At 40.5% G+C, this 21,422-nt stretch overlaps 1 protein-coding gene across 5 annotated transcripts in view; it reads left to right on the top strand.

The window, feature by feature from the left end:
- The window catches only part of LOC110525336 (PHD finger protein 21A), a 108,598-nt gene that overhangs the window by 56,058 nt on the left and 31,118 nt on the right, over positions 1–21,422 (top strand). For all 5 annotated transcript variants that reach the window (XM_036980395.2, XM_090234803.1, XM_036980413.2 and 2 more), the window contains 2 exons: positions 10,762–10,920; positions 11,709–11,966. In XM_036980395.2, coding sequence (XP_036836290.1) covers positions 10,762–10,920; positions 11,709–11,966 — 417 coding nt within the window. The remainder of the gene's footprint in view (positions 1–10,761; positions 10,921–11,708; positions 11,967–21,422) is intronic.

Raw genomic sequence — 21,422 nt, 5'->3', positions numbered from 1 at the left:
GCCATAGTGGAGTTTGGAGTGTGACTGTTTGAGGTTGTGGACAGGTGCCTTTTTTATACTGATAACAAGTTCAAACAGGTGCCATTAATACAGGTAACGAGTGGAGGACAGAGGAGCCTCTTAAAGAATTAGTTACAGGTCTGTGAGAGCCAGAAATCTTGCTTGTTTGTAGGTGACCAAATACTTATTTTCCACCATAATTTGCAAATAAATTCATAAAAAATCCTTCATTATAAAAATCGCATTTTGTCTGTCATAGTTGAAGTGTACCTATGATAAATTACAGGCCTCTCAAGTGGGAGAACTTGCACAATTGGTGGCTGACTAAATACTTTTTTGCCCCACTGTATATAGGCAGCTTTCAGCAAGCCCATAAAACAGATAGCGACTTCTCTTTAGTGTATGGTACATTCAGGTGCGTGTCTAAATTTTTTAAACGAAACCCTCAGGGTTTCCATTAGGATGGATTGGAAAATATTGCGCTCGGGAGTAGGTGACAACATAAGAGGATTGGAGGATTCTAAATGAATTTCTAAGCGGCATAACATTTCCTCACCCTAATTGTAGTGTTACCAATACTCATTTCGCCTATGGTAGGCCTACAGGGTATCTAAAAAATATATATATATTTCGCCTATGGTAGGTAGGCCTACAGGGTATCTAAAAAAAAAATGCAATGATGTGATTCTCTGCCAATAATAAATTAATATCTAAGGGGCATTTTCCTTTAGGATCTGTGAGAACATCTGTGTATATCTAAGGGGCTTTTATATAATTCTAAATGAATTAATAATAATAATAATTGCTTTGTTGAAAAATGATATTTTGGAGATTTAAATTGTATTTAACGTAGAGGGAACGAGAGGCAATTCTTGAACATGGGGTGAGACATTCTCACTAATTTGTAAATAAAGCCAGTTTGTTATTTAGAAAGGTTTCTCTAGAAATAAATCAAACAAGATTATTTAGCAGAGATCACTTTCTTATATTCAGTCAACATATATTTTAAGAATATCATGGAATATTTGAACATTTTAGTTTCTCCATGCTTGTCTCAGAGCAGCGAGAAACGGTGCTGAAATAGACGCCCACAGCGGGAAGGCTATACACGTGTATATATTTTGGAGATGATTTTGTTTCCAAAAAAACGACAGTGAGCAATTGTAATCTGAATTAAGGGCCAAAATATAGCCCTGCTAATAGCCGTAATGATGCTGTACAATGTGCCTACGTGTGTTTGAAATAGTTTTCCAGTAAGCAACAATGTGTTTGCATTCATTAGACAATTTTGTTCCAATAATTCTGTAATTCAGTGATATTTATTCCCATAGTAATTCGTTATGGATCCATAACTAAATCAACATCTGCAGTTTTAAAGAGTATTTTTTTATCATTATTTTATTAGCAGAAGCTGATGAAGAAATACATTACTGTACAGTATATGCTTTTACATTTGGATAATAAAGCATTTCAAGCATTTTGAAGATATAAGCCACCTGCATTTGTTTATTAGTGGACTGTGCAGTCTGACAAGAAAACATAGCCTACAATACATACTGTAATAAACATGGGGAAAGTGTCTAATTCCTTACATAAAGGAGAGCAGTCCATGTCCAGACTCTCTCGGTGACCTCAAGTACCTTCAATAATGGCTGTTCTAAAGAATGCGGATACGTGGGAGACTGGGGTTCAATTCCCCGACGGGGAGGAAGGAGTATGCTGTCCTTGTAAATAAGAATTTGTTCTTGACTTACTTGTCTAGTCAAATAAAGGTTACACTAAGAGCATTTCGGCACCCACATTTTTAAATTCCAGTCTAACCAATACCCAAACGGAGATTCAGTGAAAATAAAAATCACATTGATTTATCAAGACCAGTCCCCATGCTTGTCTCAGAGCAGTGCGAAAGGGTGCTAAAATAGTTGTATGCTTTTGCTTCAAATCCTATTGCTTCTAAATGCAATATGCTCTTTAAATAAATAAGGCATACACCACTTTTAACAGCACATTACTCATGACATTAGCACATTACTCACATTTACTCATGACATTAGACAATTCTTTAGTAAAGGTTGAATAGTCTATTGTTCAGCTAATAGCCCTTCCTAGAAACATTGTTTGCAATTCACAGCCTGCTACGTACTGTAGCAGGCTTGTGGAAAACAAAATGCCTCCAGCTGTCGAAACACTAAATATCTAAGGGGCTTTTATATAATTATAATGCAGGGTTAATGTTAATAATAATAATGATACTTTTCCCCCTTTCCACTTGTTAAATAGCCTGGATTGTTATTCCCATCTCATTCTTCGCCCTCTTCCACGTTTCATTGTCTGCCTGAGTGGCTCGCTTGTGGGCTTGCTGGCAGGATATGGCAGCACATTCAGTTGTGCGTCAAGAATACAGCATAGCAAGTTTGTATGAAGGTCTGGTTATTCACAGGCAATAGTAATATGCTCTAAACCGTTCTGGTAACAGACGTACTTTGCTGCCCTGTTTTCAATCGTCCACATGGCTGGGAGAACCTATTCAAGGTTGTAGAAACAATGTACTATTAGCTACAGTAACTAGCTACAGTGCATTTTAACCCAATTGAGCTGCTAACATAGCTAGCTAGTTTACACACTGTATAGATAGCTAGCTAAGTTAATTACATTTGACCAGCTACCTAACTTCATATTAGCTAGCTATCTTGATATATTTGTATTTTATGATGACTGACCATGTTAGAAAAAAACAAACAAAGCTTAATAATGCTCTCTCTCTATCCATCTGTCTCTCGTCTGCAGGTATGTTTTGATGTGAGAGAGGAAGCCAGTTCCATCATCGCCACCTCACCCACTCTTAGGATAACCTTCGGGCCAACTGGGGGCCAGAGGCTGGTTAGGAGACACCGCTAGAGACACTAGCACTGTAGCACTGTAATTCATTAATCATATGCTGTCTTCCCAGCTCCTCTCTGCTCTTACCTCTTTCCCTGTCAGTCTTCTACACCTCTCCTTCCATCTCATTTTTCTACCTCTTTTTTTGAAATAACGCTGTGCTTTGAAGTGTACAAATTGAACTTGTATTTTAGAATATAATATTTATAATGCATGTATTATATATTTCTAACACCTGGATAATGAACTTTCAGTAAAGTGTTTCACATTCTCCACTGGTTGAAATTAAGTATCTCTTTGAAATACTATCCTGTGTCCTCAGTTTAATGCAGATGAAGGGAGTTAGATATGCATAGGAAGTATAGTGTACTGTTTTTTTATCTGTATATATGAATTACAAATCAGCCTTTACTTAAATCATGTCTCTAGTCTATTGCATAGTTACAATGTGTAATCATTGATGTCCCAGGAGCAGGAGTGGTAAACACTTAAGTGTATAAATGTAATACATACTTGCAGACGCACCATAATTCATAGAATTTGTTTGATACACCTGGTATTGGATATGACTGAAAAAGAATGTCTCACAGAGATTCATACCTGAACCTCACATTTATTTGCCAAGGAAGAGTACATAATCAGTGAATACAGTGGGGCAAAAAAGTATTTAGTCAGCCACCAATTCTGCAAGTTCTCCCACTTAAAAAGATGAGAGAGGCCTGTAATTTTCATCATAGGTACACTTCAACTATGACAGACAAAATGAGAAAAAAAATCCAGAAAATCACATTGTAGGATTTTTAATTAATTAATTTGCAAATTATGGTGGAAAATAAGTATTTGGTCACCTACAAACAAGCAAGATTTCTGGCTCTCACAGACCTGTAACTTCTTCTTTAAGAGGCTCCTCTGTCCTCCACTCGTTACCTGTATTAATGGCACCTGTTTGAACTTGTTATCAGTATAAAAAAGGCACCTGTCCACAACCTCAAACAGCCACACTCCAAACTCCACTATGGCCAAGACCAAAGAGCTGTCAAAGGAAACCAGAAACAAAATTGAGGAGCTGCACCAGGCTGGGAAGACTGAATCTGCAATAGGTAAGCAGCTTGGTTTGAAGAAATCAACTGTGGGAGCAATTATTAGGAAATGGAAGACATACAAGACCACTGATAATCTCCCTAGATCTGGGGCTCCACGCAAGATCTCACCCCGTGGGGTCAAAATGAACACAAGAATGGTGAGAAAAATCCCAGAACCACAGTGAATGACCTGCAGAGAGCTGGGACCAAAGTAACAAAGCCTACCATCAGTAACACACTACGCCGCCAGGGACTCAAATCCTGCAGTGCCAGACGTGTCCCCCTGCTTAAGCCAGTACATGTCCAGGCCCGTCTGAAGTTTGCTAGAGAGCATTTGGATGAAACAGAAGAAGATTGGGAGAATGTCATATGGTCAGATGAAACCAAAATATAACTTTTTGGTAAAAACTCAACTGGTCGTGTTTGGAGGACAAAGAATGCTGAGTTGCATCCAAAGAACACCATACCTACTGTGAAGCATGGGGGTGGAAACATCATGATCTGGGGCTGTTTTTCTGCAAAGGGTCCAGGACGACTGATCCGTGTAAAGGAAAGAATGAATGGGGCCATGTATCATGAGATTTTGAGTGAAAACCTCCTTCCATCAGCAAGGGCATTGAAGATGAAACGTGGCTGGGTCTTTCAGCATGACAATGATCCCAAACACACCGCCCGGGCAACGAAGGAGTGGCTTCGTAAGAAGCATTTCAAGGTCCTGGAGTGGCCTAGCCAGTCTCCAGATCTCAACCCCATAGAAAATCTTTGGAGGGATTTGAACTTTCACTGTTGCCTAGCAACAGCCCCAAAACATCACTGCTCTAGAGGAGATCTACATGGAGGAATGGGCCAAAATACCAGCAACAGTGTGTGAAAACCTTGTGAAGACTTACAGAAAACGTTATTGACCAAATACTTATTTTCCACCATAATTTGCAAATAAATTCATTAAAAATCCTACAATGTGATTTTCTGGATTTTTTTGTGTACCTATGATGAAAATTACAGGCCTCTCTCATCTTTTTAAGTGGGAGAACTTGCACAATTGGTGGCTGACTAAATACTTTTTTGCCCCACTGTATATTCAATGTACAGGCTACAATGTGGGGATCTAATGCCTGGTAATAACTGCATGTATATAGGACTTGCATCCTTGGCACAATAAAGTTATTATATTCTACTCAATCCATAGGCTTGATTAATGCCATTCAGTCTTGATGTCAATATAACAACTATGATAGCTGAGGTTCATAGGTTCTGAACTAATATTCATACCAAATGTTTTAGGGTCCATACGCAGATCGGCTACATACTGTAGCTAGCTACACATCCATATGCATCCATTTATTTGTATCCTCCACTACACAATAAGCAAGTAAATAGTTAGCTAGCTATGTTACTTCAGCAGCATTGCATGGAAAGTATAAGCAAGGCAAGCTTACACAATTGTACATTCAATTTGCAGTAAATGCTTTAGCTAGCTAGATTCTTTACATCCACTGTTTCAGGTTTTCTCAGGAGTCCCTAAAACATTAAACAACATGAATTACAATTTCATACTCATGTCATAACACTAGCTAGTTAGCTGGCTAATATTAGCTAGTCAGCTAACTTACTAAATAGCGATTTTCGTATAAAAAAAAAATGTGTCTCTACATTGACATATTCCTCCCAATTGTATGTTTTTTGCTTGACTCGTTATGATGTTATAATTACTTTCATTTGCTTCCACTGTAATGTTTTGTCAGCCATCTTTGCTGAAGAAAGTCACCAGCGACGGGGGGCTTGTGTCAAATTCGTCATTGGAACTACTCGATATGATTGGTCATATAAAAACCTTGGGACCCAAATGCATAATAAGTGCTCTAACTCCCCTTGCGGTGGTCTGGAGCAATGAAGCCGTGATGCTAGGTACCTCTAAGTCCTGCGGTGTAAGATCGCAACTTTTAAAGGAGGAACCACTGAATCATGGTCCAAACACACCAAGACAGCCGTAAAGAGGGCACGACAACACCTTTTTCACCTCAGGAGACAGACAAGATTTGGTATGTGTCCCCAAATCCCCCAAAAAGTTTACAGCTGCACCATCGAGAGCATCCTGACCGGTTGCATCACTGTGGCAACTGTTCTGCATCTGACCGTAAGGTGCTACAGAGGGTAGTGCATACGGCTCACTACATCACTGGGGCCAAGCTTCTTGCCATCCAGGACCTATATACTAGGCGGTGTCAGAGGAAAGTCACAAAAATTGTCCAAGACTCCAGTCACCCAAGTCATAGACAGTTCTCTCTGCTACCGCACTGCAAGCGATACCGGGATGCCAAGTATAGGACCAAAAGGCTCCTTAACAGCTTCTACCCCCAAACCATAAGACTTTTATTTATTTAACCTTTATTTAGCTAGGCAAGTCATTTAAGAACAAATTCTTATTTGCAATGACGGCCTACCAGGGAACAGTGTGTTAACTGCCTTGTTCAAGGGCAGAACGACAGATTTTTACCTTGTCAGCTCGAGGATTCAATCCAGCAACCTTTTGGTTACTGTCCCAACACTCTATCCACTAGGCTACCTGCCACTGAACAATTCATCAAATGGCCATCCGGACTATTTACATTGACCCCCTCCATTTGTTTTTACACTGCAGCTACTCACTGTTTATTATCTATGCATAGTCACTTTACCCCTACCTACATGTACAAATTACCTCGACTAACCTGTACCCCCGCACATTGACTCAGTACCGGTACCCCCTTTATATAGCCTTGTTATTTTATTGTTACATTTTATATACTTTTTTACTTTAGTTTATTTTGTAAATATTTTCTTAACTCTTTCTTGAACTGCATTGTTGGTTATGGGCTTGTAAGTAAGCATTTCATTGTAAGGTCGACACCTGTTGTATTCGGGACACGTGGAAAATAAAGTTTGATTTGAATGTCCGAAATGGTTCCAACAACTCTTCTCCTGTTGTCCTTCTTCGTAGTAGTCCGGTATCCGGTGACTTGTCGTGTAATCCTGAACAGATCTTATGAGTTGATTTTCCTTCCATTCACTCCTAACGATACTTCTTTGAAGATAGGATTAGCCAGCTGTATTGATGGTTGAGCAGAGTAACAGGATGATCCTACTTAAATTCACTTTTGAAGATATCTTACTTAGGATAGCTAATCAGCCATACCTGTGATGGCTGATTAGGGAGGTGAGTTTGTCTCTACCTCATGTTGAGATTCAATGTTCAATCCATTTAAATGCGCAGCCATAGCTTCACGTTTTTCCTGGTTCAATGTGTTTTTTTCTTAACTCGTAATTTATACCTTTTTGCTCGAAAGGGGCGGTCCGGCAGGCTGGCACGCTCCCTGACCTCACTCCAGGGCGGTGATTACTCTCTGTGCAAACTTATGGAAAACAATTATCTCCTAAATCACATCCCTTCCTTAACAAAAACACTAATCATTTTTAATATTACATGCACAACGCACAGTATGGAAACGTCAAATATGTAGTGGGTATACTTTCCAAGTTACAGTATTTCCTTTATAACATTTGTAATGATATCACAAAACAAAATGACATAAGTGTTCTATAGATCGCCTCTGACCATTCCCTACATTATATACTAGAAACATTGTTCCATTTCTATTTGTTTTTGAATGTGTTAGAGTTTCAGCGGGAAAAAGGTATGTTGAGACAAAGCACAATCCTTTGGTGAATTTGGAGAGCGCAGGCTGGATCTTCTCCCTTGATTTACAACAGGACGTGAGTTGTTAAACCCCACTAGTTATATCCATCCCCCTCTACGGGTGAGAGGGGGTCTGATTGAAGTTATTCATTGCAAATCTGATCTTTGGGATTTTCGTGGACAGTTATGACACCACTGAGAGTCCGCACTAGAGGTCGACCGATTTATGATTTTTCAACGCCGATACCGATTTATTGGAGGACCACAAAAGCCGATACCGATTAATCGGCCAATTTTTATTTATTTATTTGTAATCATGACAATTACAACAATACTGAATGAACACTTAACATTTTAATTTTAATATATTATATTATATAATATATAATATATTTTAATATAATACATCAATAAAATCAATTTAGCCTCAAGTAAATAATGAAACATGTTCAGTTTGGTTTAAGTAATGCAAAAACAAAGTGTTGGAGAAGAAAGTAAAAGTGCAATATGTGCTATGTAAGAAAGCTAACGGTTCACAATCCCTACATAAGTGACAACCCACAAAACCTTCCACACCATAGCTTACTTATCAACAGTATGTTTATGTTATATAATATTTTCTGAAACTGACCATATTAGCAGTTCTATAGAGGGTAGTGCATACCCGCACTTCCTTGCTCAGAACATGAGAACATATGAAAGCTTTTAACATGAGTCTTCAATATTCCCAGGTAAGAAGTTTTAGGTTGTAGATATTATAGGAATTTCCCTCTATACCATTTGTATTTCATTAACCTTTGACTATTGGATGTTCTTATAGGCACTTTAGTATTGCCAGTGAAACAGTATAGCTTCCGTCCCTCTCCTCGCTCTTACTTGGGCTCGAACCAGGAACACATCGACAGCAGCCACACTCGAAGCAGTGTTACCCATGCAGAGCAAGGGAAACAACCACAGGCTCAGAGCGAGTGACATTTGAAACGCTATTAATTAGCGCGCGCTAACTAGCTAGCCATTTCATTTCGGTTACACCAGCCTCATCTCGGGAGTTGATAGGCTTGAAGTCATAAACAGTGCAATGCTTGACGCACAACAAAGAGCTGCTGGCAAAACGCACGAAAGTGCTGTTTGAATGAATGTTTACGCGCCTGCTTCTACCACCGCTCAGGCAGATACTTAGATACTTGTATGCTTGTATGCTCAGTCAGATTATATGCAACGCAGGACACGCTAGATAATCTAGTTAACCATGTGTAGTTAACTAGTGATTATGATTGATTGTTTTTTATAAAATAAGTTTAATGCTAGCTAGCAACTTACCTTGGCTTAATGCATTCCCGTAATAGGCAGTCTCCTTGTGGAGTGCAACGAGAGAGAGAGGCAGGTCGTTATTGCGTTGGATGAGTTAACTGTAAGATTGCAAGATTGGATCTCCAGAGCTGACAAGGTGAACATCTGTCGTTCTGCCCCTGAACGAGGCAGTTAACCCACCGTTCCTAGGCCGTCATTGAAAATAAGAATGTGTTCTTAACTGACTTGCCTAGTTAATTAAAGGTATACATAATTTTTTTTCGGCAAATTGGCGCCCAAAAATACCGATTTCCGATTGTTATGAAAACTTGAAATCGGCCATAATTATTAATCGGTCGACCTCTAGTCCTGACACCCGTTTTAACATCCCATCCAAAAGACGGCACCCTACTTAGGGGAATGTCCCCAAATGTAATCAAGGTTTGGTCAAATATTATATCTGTTTAGGCTTCTTGAAGTCAATTTGCAATCTATTTGTCTGATTATGTTCTAGCCCCCTGACCATCCGCTGAATCTAGTTTATCACTGGTTATGACCATCCTCGGTCACTTTACTTGGACAAAGAAAATACACTTTATGACACTGTCAAGAAGCATTATAACCATCATAATCATATAAGCCAGATAGGCCTCTCACGTACATGCCCTTATGTCAGTCATCAGTCAAAAAGAGGGTGTCTCGTCCTGCTCCTGAAATCTGCTCCTGTATTCATCTGTCATCAGCAACAGAGCATTGGGTAGGGATGTCTGACATCAATTTGTGCGCAATAACAATGATAATTTAATATGGTTAGTTTCAGAAAATGTTGTATAACATCAACATACTGTTGATTAGTAAGCTATGGTGTGGTTGGTTTTGTGGGTTTTGTCACTTATGTAGGGATTGTAACCAGGCATAAAATAATGCCATATGTCACAACAGGTTTAAATGTGTCATGACAGTGTTATTACCATATTATGACAGGTTATGACAATGTGTGAAAGGCAGCTCTATGCATGCTGAAGCTAATATGAAGAGCAAAACAAAGAGAAGCAGCTGGAAGTATGCATTTCTGGAAGTACGCAAATGTATTGGTTTGACACAGTGAATGCATATTCAATGGCCTAAGCCCTGTTCCATGCGTTAATATTTACTAGAGAGAATGAGAGTGCACTGCAACAGTACTTATTTCATACTTGCCTGTTCCTCTGCTCCCCAGTCTCTACCCCTCCTCAGAGCAGGTCTAATTCCCTGTCGGGAAAATCGTTTCGAGTTAGCGTAGTAGCGGAATTAGCTATATAAATGACTTGGCATTGCTGCATATACTAATTTGGTATTCTGCTCTTGTGAGAACTGCAGTTGTTGTCAAAGGGAAAGGTCAGAGCCCCTGGCCTCAAATTTAAGACACAAAAGTTGGTTTGGTCTTAAAGCCAAGTATTCTCAACATGAATTAATCAACTATGTCAACGTGGAACAATGAAAGTGATTTGATTTGACAACCAATTGTTAGCAAATGTTGATATAAGAGACTTTTGAGTAGTTACCATAATACATTGTTAATCACCGGTTGGGGTTATTGCCAAAAAAGGGTACAGAACATTTAAAGGGAACAGTGACACTAAACTCAATTGGAGTTTTATTCAATCCGCTTTCCTTCATCTTGTTTCTTCTCCCTTCATCCCCTCTTCTCTCGCCATCCTCTACACCCCTCCCTCTCTCGCCCTCTTCTCACTCCCCATGCTCTTCACCGCTCTTTTCCCACTCTTCTCTCACCATCCTTCACCCCTCTTCGACTCCCACTCTTTCTCTACCCCTCTCACTTCTGTCCTCCAGAAAAGCGTTGTGGAGCAGCTGAGGAAGGACCTGCTGGTGAAACAGGAGCCAGAGGTGACGGTGCAGGTGCCGGCTGCAGACAAACACGTCCTCCAGATCCCCTCCTCTGCCACTCTGCTCGCCCTACAGCAGACCACACACACCCAGGCCCTGCAGCAGGTAGCCACACAAGTCCACAGACACTGTCAACCTTAGCTCAACTCAGCTGCTTGTTATGTTGCACAAAGGCTTGTTGTGTCATAACTTTGCAGTAGCCTAGAAACATTCCTGAAACTTTCCCAGGTTTTTCAGAAATACCATTTGGATGATTCCTTGTTGGATAACTTATTCTCTCCTGCTTATTCCCTCCTGATCCAAGGAATCCTCCAACCAGGATTTCTGGAAAACGTAGGCTGTTTGGGAAAGTTTGCAACACTAGCCTGCCCTGAAAAGCCCCAAACCTGTCAGTGTTCATAATCGTTTACTACTATAAAGATAGAGAGTGAAGAATCATGCTAAGAAAAAGTTCCCGATACTCTGGATGGTTCTCTGTACTGGCATTAGCTCCGTTATCAGATGTCCTTCAGCCATGCCAGTTCTTTCAGGTAGTACTTCTTCTTTCCTATGACCTCGCGGACCACGTTCCCCGCTAGACAGACACAGCCATGTTGTCAACCCTCCATCATTCATGACTCTGTAGATTTATCTCCAGCTCTTAGTGAGATGTACGTGCTCGGCTGGCAGATTTTCTGTGGCGTTTGATATAACCGGGAGGAAAGATTCACTCCTCCAGAGAAAGGTTTAATAAAGGTAGCCGTAGTAGTGAGTCACTAGGCTTCACATTAGTTCATATTTCTTGGATTTAGCATTATTATGCTCACTTTTCCACTCCCTTTTTTGACCCCATCTCATCTAATTTCTCTCTCTTCTGTCTCCGATTTATCAACTATTTATTTGTATTTTTTCAGAAGATGCTGGCAGTCACCCCAGTCATCACCACTAAGACTCTACCTCTAGTGCTGAAAGCTGCCACTCCCACCATGCCTGCCTCTGTCATGGTGCAGCCCCCCTCCACGGTCACTGCCATCAGCCACACCTCCAAGCCCGGTGCCATCATCTCTGACAACTCCAACTTCCGAAACACACCAGTCAACCTCCAGGTGGCCGGCAAGTTGACCAATCAGGGTTCAGAGTCCGTGCGTCTGGTGTCAAAGAATTCAGTTGTGGTAAGGGGCATTCACTTCCTGTACATTCTACAGTACTATCATTGTCATCCTTTGTAGTTCAACTCTTTCAAACTCGTTCTCTTGTAATTGGTGGCAGTTTGGGATCCCCAGAGTGTGTTCAAATTAAGCAGTAAATATTCAACCAGTTTTTTTCTGTTTTACAAAGTCTCTTAGAGCAAGGTGGGTTGAACATCTTTGTATGGAAATATGCATGGTCAAAATTGAGAATGTCTCTTAATGAGGAGGTGCTTTGAGGCAGTGATGGCACTTGGCACAAAGTCATCTTTCTCTCTGTAAAACTACCTGCGGAATCCAAATATTTTTTCAGATCTAACTGTTGTCTGCAGCTCCAGTAGAGAATACTGTATTTGCTGGGGTTTTGTCTCCGGTGCAGGCCACCACCACCCCCACCTCAGCACAGCCAGTCAAAGTTCCTCAGTTTGTCTCTCCTAAAATGACGCCTCAACCCACCTTTCAACCACAGTTGCGTCCTAGTAAGACCTGCCCCCTAACCCTAATCCCCACCAATACTTTCCAATGTGTGAGTGGACACATGAGGCATTTAAATCAGACGTCACTAGAGGGCGACAGTGTATCCAAGGACACAAACCCATTGCAGTCACAGTCTTGGCTCCCTGGCTCCAAGCTACTGTTTGCATTGTGCTGCTTTGTTCATTTCCTTTCCTCTAGTCTTCTTCAGCTTTCAGAATGATGTGTGCTCATGTTGTTGCTTTGATCTGTGTTAATACCTTCCTTTGCGGCTGTTGTGTCGTTATGGTGAAAACTCGTTGTTTTGGCTGTCAGTGTGATGACCTGTTTTTAACCCTGGGTGTGAATGTGTGATTTAATGCCCTGCTATTGAGGTGTGTAATGCCCCTGGGATCTCAGAGTCCCTCAACACTGGGCTCATTCTGACAGTTACACAAAAAAAGAAACCCTGGAATGAGTAAGTGTGTCCAAACTTTTGACTGGTACTGTAGAAAATTGTAAAAATTAAGAAAAACCCTGCAGTGAGTACTTGTGTCCAAACTTTTGACTGGTACTGTATCTATATATGTACTTTAACCTTATTTATAGGGATATGCAATTGCTCCTGTAGCAGATGATGATACATTATTGGAACCAACCCTCACGGGTTAATTGCTTGTTTATTATCTCTTCAATAGGGCTGGCAGTGAGACAAGTAAGGGAGCTTCCCGACCATATTGACTAAACTTCGTAGCTGGAGGTGTCTCCAAAATGTATTCTGTGGCAACTTATATTTCTTGGAAATTTGGGAAAAGCTTAAGAATTGCTTAGAATGCTCATCAAATAGATCCAACAGATAATTGATTCCTAGTTGTTGCCACTGTACCCCAAAATGGTTTTACTTCCAATTAGGATACTCTTATTTTGCCACAGGGGGGCCTGAGGCGATGTATGAAGGTCCCAGTGTCCAGCTCTATGTATCTTACCCCACAAGGTTCGGGTGTTTGTAACATTGGGGTGATCCATCAGTTGTGGTCCAAGCCAGGGCGAGACTCCCCCACAGGCCTCAGACTCTATCTGGTACCAGCCTGGTTTAGCCCCTCCCTTCCAATATGGTAACCACATACTGATATGTTTGACATTGATAGCCCAGTAGTACCCCCTGTAGTTATGGATACCATATCCTCCTTTTGGGTGTGGCGGGGAATGTCTTTTTTATACCTAAATGGATCTGTGAGTTACCCCAAAGAAAATCTAGGACATGCCTGTCAATATCTTTAAAGTAAGAATCTGGAATATATAGAGGGAGATGAGCTAGAAGATAATATATTACAGGTGCCAGCAACATTTTAATATAATTAATTTGACCCCATAATGAAACATATATGTTTGACCATTTAGCAAAGCCATTCTTCATGTTTAAAAGTAAGGGTTTTTATATTCTCTCCAACAATATCCCTGTGGCTGGGTGTTATTAGTATGCCAAGGTATTTGATACCCTAAGGGGACCATGTACATTTCTATTGGTTGAAGAGATTGGATGGGCTTAAGCCAGATAAAAGATGAGCCTCAAATTTATGCCAGTTAATATGATAACTAGATGATGTAAATTCCTCAGCAGTGTCGTAAATCAGGGACAGATATCTCAGGTTGAGACAAGAAAAGTTTCATGTCATCTGTATAAAAGCATGAGCTTATGCTGAATGTTGCCCACCATAACTCCATGAATAAGTGGGTTACCTCTGTTTCTGGGCCAAGGGTTCCAAAGCTAGCACAAATAAACTGGGGCTTGAAGGGCATCCTTGTTTTGTACTTCTATGTAACTGGAAAGGGTTGGGTATGAGACCATTTGTTAAAACGCAGGCATAAGGAGTGCCATATAACGTTTTATCCAATTCACAAAGTTCTCCCCAAAGCCAACTGTTGTAAGAGATTTAAAAATATAGCCCCATTCCACACAATAAAAGGCTTTGGCAGCATCTAATGACAAATTGCTTGAGTCCTGGACAGCACACTGTATTTATGTGCTGTAAGGTTATCTGAGCTGTAACGGTGGGGGATAAAGCCAGGTTAATGATACTACTGTCGTGATGTTGTATTAGTTAATGTGACGACTGTTGCTCATCGAATGATTACAAGTTTCTAATTGCATGATTAACAGAATCAAGCAATGATTAACTCATTAACCTGGGGCACCATGGGAAAACTAGTTTTTATTGAGTTTCTATTTCCCAAATTAACTCAAAGAATATCAGAATATCAATTTTACAACAGCCGCTAATTAACCAGTTACCTCTACCAATCTCGTTCTGAACGTCGTATAGCCTGTGAATCTGTACGGACCCAGGTCTCACCAATGAGTTCGTACCACACCAATCTTAGTTGAATATTTGATGATAATAAAATATACATGATGATAAAAGATACATATAGACAAAACACATTATAGGCTATTGATTAGAACTTAGTATAACGGGCCAACACACTATGGCACGTGTTACCCAAAATGGGGATTTCAAAGAGAGAGAGAAAAAAGAAAGTACACAAGAAAAATATACATTTGGGTGAATTTGTCAGCTATGCTTATTCTAACCCTAGCCTTGCCCCAAACTGCCGCTCTTATGGGTCAGAATATAATGATGTAATTACGTGGGGATGATCTCCGAGGATTCTCTGCGTGGACCGTTCAGGGGAACGTTCAGGTTGCTCGATGACGCACCTCTCCGGCGCACCTCTCTGGCGCACCTCTCTGATCGTCCTCCCGATGTCAGTGTCCTTTTGGCTTAGGAGTCTGTTCCCTGAGGACAGACAGCTCTGTAGCTCAGAGCTCACAGCATAGGAATGAAACCTTTTAGGAACCACGATTCGCTGGGATTGGATGCTAAGGGGGTCCGTCTTGAATTCACCCGCTTAGACACAGCTACTCATCCGTAGCTTGGGTAGAAAAGGATTTCGTTGTCTTCAAACTTACTCCTCAACCCTAAGTAGTGCATCTAAATAATCTCTATCCTTATCTGAGAGTTGGGGTAAATTCAAGTCTGCAAAAAATCTATCCAACTTTTGTTTGTCCAGTATACCCTGAGATGTACAGTGGTTCCTCCTTTAAAAGTTGCGAACTTGCACCACGGGACATAGGGGTTACCCAGCGTCACAGCTTCATTGCTCCAGACCACCACAAGGGGGAGTTAGAAAACTCATTATGCATTTGGGTCACAAGGTTTTTATATGACCAATCATATCGAGTGGTTCCAATTATGAATTTTGAAGCGAGCGACCCTTGCCTTTGTGGCGTTCTTCAACAAATATGGCGGACAAAACATTATGGAGGAACCAGATGTAAGTTCTTATAACGTCATAATGAGTCAAGCAAAAGATTTACAATTGAGAGGAATATGTTAGTTAATGTAGAGACAAACGTTAGTGCATAATTTTTGTCATAAAGTTAATTTACGAAAATTGCTATTTTCGCAAGTTATCTGACTAGCTAACATTAGCCAGCTAGCTAGTGTGATGTTGAACAAACCAACAAAAATAAAAAAAATAACCTACTGGTAAGAAACAGTCCAGTCAAATCCAGCTCTAGGGCTGAGTCTAATCATAGCAATGCAAAGTCAAAGGCACTTATAGTCCTACATCCAATATAATTCTGGATTCAGCGGACCTCCCTGGCAGATCTTCTCTGGATGAAGGCTGATGCTTCGTCTTGTCAGTCAAACGTGTGATCTTGGCTCCATTGAGTTTGGTCTCCAGTGTAGCAGGAAAACACAGAAAACGCATGAACTCGATCTTCCGCAATTTTAGATCGATTTTGACATGTTTGAATGCCATCCTCCGGTCGTTAACTCGTTTAGAATAGTCTGGGAAGAACATAATTGTAGATCCCTGCCATGTCACCTGTCTTCTCTCTTGCTGTTCTGAGAATTTCTTCCTTCACCTGGTAACATAGCATGTCGAACATAATGGGCTGTGGCCGGCATCCCTCTTTCGGGTCTCTCCTCGGCGGGCCAGGGGGGAATCTATGTGCCCTCTGTACCACAAGTGACCTCTCAAACTGGCATTCCAGCACATTTGGGATTTTCCTCTGTAGGAACTGTATCATGTCTTTGATTTCTACCATCTCGGGAACACCCAGGATTTTAATATTACAGCGATGCCCTCTGTTATCCAAGTTATCAACATGGTCCTGTCATTTTTTAAATTCTTTATGGATTTAATCTAGCTGACCTTTCGTTGAGACGGCACCATTCTCCTATGTTGCAACATGGTCCTCTGCTTCTCTAAAGCGGGTGGTCAGCGAATAAATGTTCCTTCCATTTCCTTTTAGGTTCTAATTCTCAGAGAAAAAAACTCTACAAATACTATGACCAACCAATAATTTTGCACGCCCAATTTTTTAGTTTTTGATTTGTTAAAAAAGTTTGAAATATCCAATAAATGTCGTTCCACTTCATGATTGTGTCCCACTTGTTGTTGATTCTTCACAAAAAAATACAGTTTTATATCTTTATGTTTGAAGCCTGAAATGTGGCGAAAGGTCGCAAAGTTCAAGGGGGCCGAATACTTTTGCAAGGCACTGTATAAAAGAAAAACAAGAAAGGCGCGCTCTCGGTCGTGCGCAGCAAACAGGTCTGGGGACTTCCCAGAATACAAGCCTGAAACCATGTCTAAAGACTGTTGACATCTAGTGGAAGCCATAGAAAGTGCAATTTGAGTCCTAAGTCATTGGATACTGTATAGGCATTCATTATAAAACTACATTTTTCTCAGGTTTTCACCTGCCATATCAGTTCTGTTTTACTCACACACATTATTTTAACAGTTTTGAAAACTTTAGAGTGTTTTCTATCCAAATCTACCAATTATATGCATATCCTAGCTTCTGGGCCTCAGTAACAGGCAGTTTACTCTGGACACACTTTTCATCCGGTGGTGAAAATAGTGCCCCCTACCCTAGTGTGGTTAACGATGTGGTAAGCTGTGCATAATTATATATGCATGAAAACCAAAGTTTGAGACCATGACAATTCCCACTCTCTCTTCACCTGACTCCATGCCTTCAGGATACTTTACTGCTGGATTCCACAAAAATGAATGCCCTAAAAAGCCTCCTCATGCTTTCGCTCAGTCTTCTCCTTTCCGGCCCCAGGTTCCGGGAGGTGTTCCCAAGCCATGTAATTTTCACTTTGTTCCCCATCTCCTCCATTGTCACCTGATAGACACGTCACCTGATAGGCAAGTGCGTATCCCTAATCAACACCACATCCTTTTGAGGTAACTCAGCACTGTATATGCTTTCACAAGAATGCCTTCAAAATGTTGTTTAGAGTACAATTACCCCAACATCTATCCTCTTTCATATGATGCATTAAACAATAAAGCAGCTATCCCAACTATGATGTTAAAGTAGCTCCCAGACCCAGCCCATCTGCAGGTCTTACAGTGGAATCTAGTCTCTCTCTCTCTCTCTCTCTCTTTAGCCCCGCTTCCTCTGTCATGGTGTCTTCAAGCTCACCCATTATGCAGCTGGACCTAACTTCACGTGAGAACTATGCACCCACCAAGGAGAAACATGATGATCTTTACCGCTACAGGTGCTGTATGGAGTACTGTGTGTGGATCAGACCAACGCTGTCCCAACACCCCTGCCTGGTGTATCTTGATGTACACTCAATCTCCAGAATTCAGCCCATGCCCTTAGTTATCTCTGGCTCCTTATGTGCTGCTTTCACCTGAGGACATACACACTGCAACACATGGGTCATTTCCTGACAACGTAAACTCTCCTGTTATAGCAAGATCACTAATTTGTGACATTTAAGTAATAGCCTCCCCTGTACTCCCATCGGTCTCCCAGTTACCAGTTACCAATCCATGTGGCACGAGTCTTCATAAACTGATATCCCAACAATGCTACTAAAGTAACCCCTGCAACTACTAACATGGCCCATGACTATAGCCTCCTTCAATTACGGTCCCTACAGCGACTGCCGTGAGAATAACTACTGCATGTAATCTGTCAAGTGTTTTCCGGCTGTTAGAAATTGGGAACGAGATTAATGAGTTGGAAGAATATCCAATCTAACAAAACACTGAGTTACAGGTTTCTTGAAAGTTTACCATTACCACTATCTTTTCTACTCTCACCATGACCTGGGTATGTGTAATGTTCAATTTAACTTAACAGTCAGCTGTCCTCCCTCCTATGAGCTATCTCCTGCAACAATATACATAGTCTCTGGGAATGATACCCCTCTACCACCATGACCTTAATTTATGAGCCCCCTCAGATCTTCACTGCAGTCACGTTCCATCCCACTTAACAGCCCTATGTAAACATTCTGTCTCAAACACCTCCTGCTACAGATACATTTGCACATATATCAAACCCATAACACACTAGTCACTACTCCTAATGCACTTCTACAGTTATAAACATACTAAAACATTCTCAAATAATTTAGTCAATATACATCAGTCACGACTCTGGAACAATGATCACTAATATGTTCCATGAAACCCAAAAACATATTGACTTCACACCACCCTTGATGTTTACGTATCGTTTATGTATCTTTAGCATGTACTATTCTCCATAACCACTGCACCACAATGTTTATGAACTAACTATAAAAAAAAGTTCATTTTAGGTTTAGTATCCCCTTTGCTAATTCCTCGTTACCCCTCTACCCTTTCGTACATTCTAGAAATCTATTTCAGAATAAAACCACATAAAATGTCTCATGAGAAACAAGGCTTTCTGAGTTTGCAAGGAGTGTTTGGCCAGATAATTAAAATGTGTTACCTCTGGAATCCATTCCCCTGGCATTTTGCCTAGATTCTTCAACCCAAAGTACATTTTCCTCTGGCAAATTTAGCCATTTTCTCATCATAGGGAATCTGCGATATTTGATCCCTGGCCTCTACTAAAAAGTTGGGTAAGATGTGATCTCATACGTCTTCCTTCACATAAAAACAAGAAACTGTAATCTCTATGAACCACTATCGATTGAACCTGTGACATTTCCTCTCCTGCTACTCTCAAAAGGATTTGTTGTTGCTCTTTTGTAAAAGATGCAAACACTTGTATAGCGGCATTTCCTTCGACTGCAGCAGGTTCCAGTATCACCTTATTCTTACAATGTCCGATAGCGCCCTGTTTTAGTCCCACATCTATCTCCTTACGCTTTGATGTTTTTTTTATACGTTTCTTTGTCTTACCTTGGCCATTGAAACCACTGTTATTGACTTTCACTGTGGCCGTATTAACCCCTCGCACATCTGCGAAGTGAGCGGAGTTATATTCCACTCTCAAAACATCTTCCTCTATTATATCCACAACCCCCACAACTGTCGTTTTGATCACAGGTTTCAAACCTGCCATCAACGCCGAAGTACAAATTCTATCAATGTACTCACGTACCCAGCCTTTTGGTAGCTAAGTACATCTATTAATTCCCCATATTCGAGCTGAATTGGTAGAATGCTCGTGCGCTTCTTTCAGCGACTCCATGGCTTTATTAAAATCCTCTAGCTCCGCTTGGAGAATCGGGGCCGTCTGTCGCCATATGAATTAGAGGTCGACCGATTATGATTTTTTCATTGCCGATACCGATTATTGGAGGACCAAAACCGATACCGATTTAATCGGACGATTTTCATATATATATATTTGTAATAATGACAATTACAACAATACTGAATGAACAATGATCACTTTTATTTTAACTTGATATAATACAGAAATAAAATCAATTTAGTCTCAAATAAGTCATGAAACATGTTCAATTTGGTTTAAATAATGCAAAAACACCATGTTGGAGAAGAAAGTAAAAGTGCAATATGTGCCATGTAAAAAAGCTTACGTTTAAGTTCCTTGCTCAGAACATGAGAACATATGAAGGCTGGTGGTTCCTTTTAGCATGAGTCTTCAATATTCCCAATTAAGAAGTTTTAGGTTGTAGTTATTATAGGAATTATAGGACTATTTCTCTCTATACCGTTTGTATTTCATAGACCATTTGTATTTCATAGACTATTGGATGTTCTTATAGGCACTTTAGTATTGCCAGCCTAATCTCGGGAGTTGATAGGCTTGAAGTCATAAACAGCGCTGTGCCTCAAGCATTGCTAACATGGAACCCAAACCGGCTGCACGCGCGTGCCATCGTGCATAAATGTATTTTGTCTCCCCATACCAAACGCAATCACGACACGCAGGTTAAAATGTAGAAATTCTTTCAGTGGAATATATTCTTTCAGTGGAATATGGAACCGTAGCGTATTTCATAATTATGTTCTGGCAAATGAATTACTGTCTTTGTTAGGAAGAAATGGTCTTAACACAGTTCGCAACGAGCCAGGCTGCCCAAACTGCTGCATATACCCTGACTCTGCTTGCACTGAACGCAAGATAAGTGACACAATTACCTGCTAACATTAATTTATTTTAACTACATATGCAGGTTTAAAAAATATACTTGTGTATTGATTTTAAGAAAGGCATTGATGTTTATGGTTAGGTACATTTGTGCGACGATTGTGCTTTTTTCACGAATGCGCTTTTGATAAATCATCACCCGTTTGGCGAAGTTGAAGTAGGTTGTGATTCGATGACAAATTAACAGGCACCACATTGATTATATGCAACACAGAACAAGCTAGATAACCTAGTAATATCATCAACCATGTGTGGTTAACTAGTGATTATGTGAAGATTGATTGTTTTTTTATAAGATAAGTTTAATACTATCCAGCAACTTAAGGTCCTTTTGATGCTGCACTCGGGTAACAGCTGGTCAGCCTGCCACGCAGTCTCCTCGTGGATTGCAATGTAATTGGTCATAATCGGCGTCCAAAAAGGCTGATTACCGATTGTTATGAAAACTTGAAATCAGCCCTAATTAATCAGCCATGCCTATTATTCGGTCGACCTCTAATATGAATAGTTATTCCCAAACCTCTTTCGACTGTGTCTAGGGTGTTTTAGAT

Source organism: Oncorhynchus mykiss, chromosome 1 (genome assembly GCF_057628025.1).
Source record: "Oncorhynchus mykiss isolate SJ-2025 chromosome 1, ASM5762802v1, whole genome shotgun sequence".
In the NCBI taxonomy this organism is placed as follows: Eukaryota; Metazoa; Chordata; class Actinopteri; order Salmoniformes; family Salmonidae; genus Oncorhynchus; species Oncorhynchus mykiss.
Note: the sequence above shows the minus strand (reverse complement) of the source record. Positions and strands in the feature narration are given on the sequence as shown.